Raw genomic sequence first — 8618 nt, forward strand, 5'->3', positions numbered from 1 at the left:
CCATAAAAAAAATCTAGAAGATCATAGAAAACTGTAGAAAAACCATAGAAAATCCTAGAAGATCCAAAAAAATCCTAGAAAACCGTAGAAATCCCTAGAAATACCTAAATAACACTAGAAAATCTTTGATAACCCTAGAAAACCCTAAAAAAATCTTAGAAAACAATAGAAACCCTAAAAACCCTAGAAAATCTTAATAAATCTTAAAAAATCCTAAAAAGTCCTAGAAAACCCAAGAAAACCCAAGAAAAACCTAGAAAATTCAAGAAAATAATAGATAAATCTTAGAAAACTGTAGAAAATCTATAAAACCCAAGAAAAATCCTGAAAAATTCTAAAAACCAAAAAACACCCTTGAAAGTCCTAAAAACTCTAGAAAATCCTAGAAAAAACCTAAAAAACACATGAAAACTCTAAAAGACCTAAAAAAACATTAGAAGATTCTAAAAAACCCTAGATAACCCTAGAAAATCTTAGAAAAACATAAAAAATCCTAGAAAACCCTAGATAACCCAAGAAAAATCTTAGAAAACACTAGATAACCCTAGAAAACCTTAGAAAATACAAAAAACCTGAAAAACCCCTAAAAAAACATAGAAAATCCTAAATAAATTCCTAGGAAACCCTAGAAAATACAAAAAAATCCTAGAAAATCCTAGAAAACCTTAGATAACCCAAGAAAATCCTAGAAAAACCCTAGAAAATCCTAAAAATGCTAAACACCCTAGAAAAACCCTAGAAAACCTAAGAAAAAATCTAGAAAACCCTAGAAAACTCTAAAAAACCTTAAAAAATCCTAGAACAAATAAAAAAAAACCCTAAAAAATTATTGAAAACTCTAAAAATCCTAAAAACCCTAGATAGACCTAGATAAAACCTAGAAAATCCTTGAAACCCCTCAAAAACTTAAGAAAATCCTAGAAAACCTAGAAAACACAAGAAAAACCCTAAAAAACATGAAAAAAAAAGTCTAGAAAATCCTAAAAACCCTAGAAAACCCTAAAAAAACCTAGAAAATCCTAGACAACCATAAAAAACCCTAGAAAACTCTAGTAAAACCCTAAAAAAACCCTAGATAATACTAGAGAACCCTAGAAAACCTTAGATAACCCTAGAAAATCCTAGAAAAATCCTAAAAAACCATAGAAAAACCTAGAAAACTCTAAAAAACCCTACATAATATCATTTGCAACATCCATGTATAGGTCTCCAACATTCATTAAAAGTTTTCACCTATCGTATTTTAATCTACATTATTACTTAATAGACCAAAAATTACAGCAGGTAGATAGCTTTTTGTCATCTTCCGAAGCAATCACTCAATATTTCCTCACAACATCCTTCATTATTTTCCTTCCATCTTTTGTTATATGTCCATTCCCTTTGTAGCATTTAGCAACATGATACATATATAGAGATATCTTTTAATTTAGTCATCACAATGTATTTTTAGATTCCCTTTATATAAATGAATATCTCAACTTTTCTTTCTTCCTTCTTTCTTTCTCTTTTTATTTCTTTCTCTTTTTTTGCTTAACTCATTTTCTTCCTTGACATCTTTGGATTGAAATTATTAATTTTGTTTAAATCCAAAATGGGACGAAAGTGATCCTAGAGATAGTGTTTCTTCGACTTCTCAACTTTTTTCAATGGATAATAATATTCTGTGTGATCTTATATATTTCAATTAACAAATTAACATAGACAATAATAAAAGACAGGAATATAGTTGGTCTAACAAGCAGTCATCAATTGCATAGCTATAAAAGAGTCTCATTACGTGAATAAAAGATAAATTGAGAATTGAAAACAATCATATGCAAGACACTTATTACATTGTATTTAATGAAGATGGATTAGTGAACTAAAATGGTAAGCAAAATCGAAGCAAACTAAGGCCTTCATTCTTCCATTTGTCTTTAATTAAATTCAAATCACAAGCAAATTAAGGCCCCAGAATGTTAGCTAGTTCATTCTTTTATAAAGCAGCAAGGTTTAATCATACACAGAAAAATTAAGCCTCTATTTGGAAAGAACACATCACACATACTAAAAAGCTCTCATAAATTGCATAAAGTTTAATCACACTGTATCTTTATCTCATATAGAGGCAACCCAGAACTATCTTAATAAAAAAGATAGATAAACAAAGAAATTTAAAAATTGAACTAATCCATATTCTGAACTGATCAAGTCATCAATATTCAATAATCAATTAATCAAAAATCAAGAGATGCACAGAAAAGTAGAAGAAAAAATACGTCATCAATGTCCATTTTATTAAGCAAATTCTTGTGCCAAAACTCTATCATTCGAGAAAATGACACAAAAAAATCATACACAATACCATAGTTTAAAAATAAATAAATTCAATTCACAGAGGAAGAGGAAAAAATATTTAGATAAAATCAAACAAGAGACACAAATTTAGGTTCCAGATTGAGAAATGACAACAAATAGAAGATAAAGAAGGAGAACGCATACCTAATTTTCTGAAGGAAGGAGACGTTCGTTGCAGTGCTGGCAGCAGAGTTTGCAGGCGGCGGCGGAGGCTGCTAGTGGATAGAATAGCGGTGGTGTGCATAGAGAAAGCAAAAGGTTGGAGAGAGAGTACAGAGTAGAGAGCACAACAGCAGCGAAGAGAGGAGTAGAGAGCAGATCGGCATCGAGCTCAAAGGTTGCAGCCTCAACAGCAATAGTAATGGTGTACAATGAAGAGATCAGAGGGATGCTGGAGAACGAAGTGGCTGCCATTCTGGTCTATGACAGGGTGAGAGACTGAGGGGTTGTGGAAGAAGAATATTGCATATTTGAAAGTAGTGGGTATTGTTGGGTAAGCAAAGAGAAAATGGGATGTCATAGTCGTTGAGGTATTTTTTGGGGGGTTTGTCACTCATGTATTAATTTGAAGTCTTTAGATTTTTCATTTTTGTTAATAGTTTATTAGTTTAACAATATTTCTTTATATTTAAAGATCAAATTAAAATTATGATTAAAAATCAAATATTTCAAATTTAAACAATAAAATTTAAGAGGCTAAATTAGAATAAATTAAAATAGTTTGAATACCTTACGAATAAACTATGTAAAAATATGACAAATTAGAGGATTGGAAATTGAGTATGACTAACTTACATCCTATATATGTATATGTTATAAAAATATGTTATACGTGGGTATTAAACCAAGGATCTCTCACTTAGAGCAAAACCCTAAAAAATACCCTAGAAAATCCTAAAAAATCCTAGAAAACTCCTAGAAAACCCTAAAAAACCCTAAAAAATCCTGAAAAATCCTAGAAAACTTTAAAAAACTCTAGAAAATCCTAAAAAAACCTAAGTACCTAACAAACCCTAGAAAACCCTAGAAAATCCCTAAAAAATCCTAGAAAACCCTAGATAATCCTAGAAAATCCTAGAAAATCCTAAAAAACACTAGAAAACCCTAGAAAACAATAGAAAAATCCTAGAAAACCTTAGAAAAATCTAGAAAATCCTAGAAAAAATCTAAAAATCCCTCTAGTCGATGAAAAATGCAAGGAAGGAAGAGAAGCAAACATCTTGCTGGCACTAAACTCTGTTATCGAAGGAGGGGAGCTTCTAAAGCGTACACGAAAAGGTATCCTTAAAATATTTATAGCAATTGAAGTAAATTAAAATAAATGGCAAATGCACATAGAAGTTTATATTTATAACACAAAGTATCCCTTTCTTTCTGAATGTCAAATGCAGGAGATCTTCACTGGAAGCAAGTATTTTTCAATATGAATTCAAATTTACAGGTAATTGCTAGAAGACACTCAAAAATCCATCAAAAAATAATAGGCATAGGAGATAATCATAACCACTGATTTTGTTAATATCTCCAATTAAATAGTTACATGGAATGTTCTAACAAAATTACAACAGGTTATAGCAAAAATGAAGAGCAAGCACATGGCAGGAACATTCACCAAAAAGAAGAAATGTAAGCTCAAAGTTTCATTCATAACTATTCTTTCCCACAATCTAAAAACCAATGCTTTAAGGTATGGCCTATAAAATCGCAGGTATAGTCACCGGAGTCTGCAGTGATGTCCAAGCTTGGCCAGGAAGAGAGAAAGAAGACTTAATAGAAAAGAGGGCATATTTCGGAATTAAAACTGCAGAAAGGATAATAGAGTTTGAATGTGAGAGTAAAAGAGACAAACAGTTCTAGCTTGATGGGATTCAGTATATGTTGAATTGCCATGCCAAAGCGGCATAAATATAAACAGAAAATAAGAAAAAATAAAATGGCTGATATGGGGTTGCTTTTTCTACTTCTCTTTTACTTTTACTTTGTGAGATGCTTATAAAGATGTACATTTGATAGAATAACTGTAAGATTTCGCCAAGGACTATGACAGAGTACAATGATTTCAATGAAGAGGCATAGGATCTAGAACCGTTACATTGTCACTCTAATTCCTTCAGGAAATCAGCATTATCAACAAAAGCCTGCATAAGTAATACACAAGTCAAACTTTAAAATACAATAAGATGGTATCATTCTATGCCAAAGTCTCGGGTATAAATGAAAGGAGAACTCAGATGATAGGTATAGAGAAAAAGAAGTAGTGGTAAATAATATTTTGAGTTATGTTAGGTGTACATATCTTGCATCGCAAGTCATCCGACTCACCCCGTTCAACCGTGGATAGTGTGAGTCGGCATGGTGTTTAAAATAAAATATATTTGCCTAGTATTTCTCACGTTATTTCACATATGATTCATTCCTCTCTAATTACATATCAAACACAAACCACCCATGAATTCATCAACATAGTTGACCAGGTTGAAGTCTTAGAAGAAGCACATAATAAATCCCATACAATCAAATAGATGGAAAGGTTACGCATACCAATTTGCAACCATCAGGGTCCAAGGTCCAAGCAAACTGCTATCTTGGTGTTGATAACTGGCAGCGGCCCAGGTTCACGGATAATCTTGCCTCCACACAGTTTGATTGCTTCTACACTCTTATACACATCATTTGTGCCTATTGCAATATGTGCAAACACATAAATGAGTTGCATTCTAACAGTAAGATATAGAAAATAGACACGGAGAACACCACAAAAATCAATAAAATCACTTTCGAAAATGGAAAATAAATAGTATCTACCTGTCCATAGCCATTTCCTTTGTCATAATTAGTGATTCCGTAGATATATGTAAGTTCTAGAACAATGTTCTTATCTTCAGGACCATACCCCATTGTGGCAACTGTATTCTATAAACCAATCAGAATCAATGACAATTGATAGCTAAAAATCGATAAAATCATGTTTTTTGTTTTTACTTTTTTTCTTCACAAAATCTAATAAGCAAATGTTACTGAAAATGAAAACAGAAACCAAACAAGCCAACTTGCGCATGATATTAATAATTGCCACCAGCATAAGTTTACCTTGTGCTCAGGATTGTCTTTCCTATGCAGAGGTTGCATGCCAATAGCCTTTTGAAATCCATAAAAACAAAGAAAAAATATTAATACATGAAAGAAAGATGGAATTCACTTCATGAAAGAACCTTTCACATTTTCATCCTAACAGGAGTAGAAAACACTCACTTTCTGATAGAAGACTATGGCATGGTCAAGATCACCTACACGAAGTGACACTTAGCATAGGGGTTCGGAAGTAAGTCCTCTTTCCAAGAGCTCAAATTCATAACCATCAGGATCTTGGATGAAAGAAGTTACTGTGCTGCCACCTTTGACAGGCCCTGGTTCCTTGATAACCTTTCCACCTTTTACTTTTATCAGATAAACTGCCTTGGCAGCCTAGAAATTGGAGTAAGGACAATAATCATCATAATTTAAGTCAGAAATTTGACAGAGACATGCAACATACATGAAAATTGAGCATCAATAAAAGGAAATGAACCAAAAACCACTCTTAAAAAGACCATTTAGTTTTTAACTTCCTGTGAGAATTTCATAGTTTGAAGATAACAACACACATTGATTAATTGGCTGGTGATGTTAGATAAGCTGGTAACTAATGTTCATGAAAAATATAAATTGGTTCTTAATGCACCAATGTGTTCAATTGGAGACTCTATTTGAATTTTAAGTTGCTGTTGCTTAGTTCTACAATATCAACAATCATGCTTTGTTTTCTAATTGTTCTATAATAGGAGCTTACATCTTCAACTACAACACCCAAATGACCAAACCCATTTCCAATGTCATACTTGTCCACTCCATAATCTGCAATGATCAAGAAATACAAACAAGAAACATGAGAAGCACAAACTATTTTATGCTAAACAAAAGTTTGTATCTTGCACATCTAAACTCACTGTAGGTAAGCTCAACTGTAAAATTGGAATCTTCAGGGCCATATCCAAGAAAAGAATTTGTGTATCTTTCTTCAGGTATATCACGTTTTCTCAACAGCTTCATGCCAAGGCACTTAGTGTAAAACCTAAATATATATACACATTCCAAAAATGTAATCAAGATTCAAGAATATAGTATAATAATTGCATTAATTTAGGGCAACTGAAGCATCATAGGTAGCATACTTTATAGTCTTATCCAAGTCCCCAACACGGTACACAACATGTAAGAATCTTCTATTGTCATTTTTGACCCATTCAAACAAGTTTTGCTCTGGTTGAATTAGATTCTCTGCTGTATTAGCCTTTGCTACTCTAAACAATTCTGAACCTTTTACACCAAATAACAGAGATTGGGACTGTGGAATAGCTGAACAAATTGCCATAACAATTCTGTTAATATAAACAGAGTGATAATATAATTAATTAACTCTAAGTATCAAATGGATAATAATAAAGCTGATGTGAATGGAGGTTAATTACCAAATGGACCAAAAAGAAGGTGAAAGAGAGCTAGTCTTCTAGAAGGGTTAGGGTTGTAAGAGGAAATGCATATAGTGATAGAAGGGAAACTGAAAGAACAAGTTGTTGATAACATTAAGGATGAGGCCATGGCCATTGCCATTGCCATTTGGCAATGCTGCAAATTGCTAATGAAGCTGGTTGCCTTGTTCTCTTCTTCCCGACTACCTAAACCAAACAGCTCTATCCACCATGCATCATGCATGGACAGTAATTATTGTTAACGGGATTTTATTAGATTGGGCTTTAGCCCATTGTAACTACAGCGTTTCGTAGAGTTTGGGCTTTTATTTACATCATTGAGTCTGCTCGTTTTAATTTTCTTTCATCAATTCATTCGGCAAAACCTTTATATAAAAATTAAGTCTTAAATTTCCGAATTGCGCATATTTATTATTTACCATCGTGATTTTGTTAGTATACAATACGTGTTGAATCTCAAGAAGGAAGAAAAACATATTGACAAATTGAACCACTAGTTTTGTTAGTATTCGATGATTATTTTAAGAGGAGAAAAAGGGTATCGTTGGCATGAATTTTGAGTTGTAAAATGCATGCTCCTACAATCTATGTACAAAACAAAACCACATGGTAAAATACAATGATGTGGTTCTTTTTAGAATAACAAAAGAAGTTTATGCAAGAATTGGCCTAGTTTATTACCATTGCAACTTGGGGGTAGATGGGGGAAGAAGGTTGAAGATACAGACTAAAAACAAGGATTGAAGATGTATAATTTTTAAGGTAAAGTATATTTTTTGTTCTTGAAATTTGTTAAAAATTTTAAAAATATTCTTAAGTTTTAATTTGTTTCAATTTTATCCTTAATATTTTCAATTTGTATCAATTTTATCCTTATCTTCAAATTTTTTGGTCAAACTATGGTCAACATTAATTTTTTCCAATAACACCCCCCAAACCCTATTCTCTTTCATCATCATCCCCAAACTCACTCAGCAACAGTCCCATCCGGCCATCCCTCACTCCCTCTATGATTATCTCTTCTGCCGTGTAGTCTACCTCCAGAACAACTCCTTCTCCAGCCACCTCCCTCCGCCGCTCCTCAACCTCACCAACCTAACCTCGCCAACCTCCAGCTACTCAACCTCGCTCACAACCTCTTCTCCGGCACGCTCTTCGGCCACATAACAAACTTTCTCTAGTACCTCGATTTGTCATCCCACACATTTTCCGGCGACGTTCCAATGAACTTCTCCTCCAAATCTCAACGCCAGCTCATTAACTTGTCCTACAATGACTTTTTTGGTGGGATTTCGGTCACCATCGGAGCTCTAAAGAAGCTCGAGCATCTCTGGCTTGGCTCCAACAACTTCCATGGAACCTTACCTTCAACACTTGCAAACTGAAAGATATAACGCCCCATGAGAAGAGAAGGTTGTTGATTCCCAACATGATTCCAACGAAGATGATAAAGGTAGAATCTTTTTGTTGAAATCTTTGAGAACATGCTTGAAGATATATACAGTACCCACAAAGAGAAGAAAGTAATTGAGAATCAGAAGGGACATGTACCTCTTATTTGTTATGGAGTTTTGATCTGTTGTTGCATGGAGCTGTTGTTGTGTTTTGTTGTTGTTGATGTTGCCGTTGCCCATATTTTATTTTGCTTCTTCTTCTTAAATGTTGATGGATTTGATTTCAAGTGCTTCATAGCACTTGTTGGTTGGAGCCATGGTCAGGGATTGGTGGTGGAATGCTGGGTCTTGTAAT

General features: G+C 33.4%; 1 protein-coding gene and 1 pseudogene across 1 annotated transcript in view; both read right to left on the bottom strand.

Moving 5' to 3' along the window:
• On the bottom strand, positions 4054–7092 carry LOC107626629 (annotated as a pseudogene).
• LOC110268337 (probable lactoylglutathione lyase, chloroplastic) overlaps positions 7809–8618 on the bottom strand; it is a 6474-nt gene continuing 5664 nt past the window's right edge. Inside the window, exon 5 of the mRNA XM_021114424.1 lies at positions 7809–7964. Coding sequence (XP_020970083.1) covers positions 7809–7964 — 156 coding nt within the window. The remainder of the gene's footprint in view (positions 7965–8618) is intronic.

The sequence above is a fragment of the Arachis ipaensis genome, chromosome B02, assembly GCF_000816755.2.
Source record: "Arachis ipaensis cultivar K30076 chromosome B02, Araip1.1, whole genome shotgun sequence".
Lineage (NCBI taxonomy): Eukaryota > Viridiplantae > Streptophyta > Magnoliopsida > Fabales > Fabaceae > Arachis > Arachis ipaensis.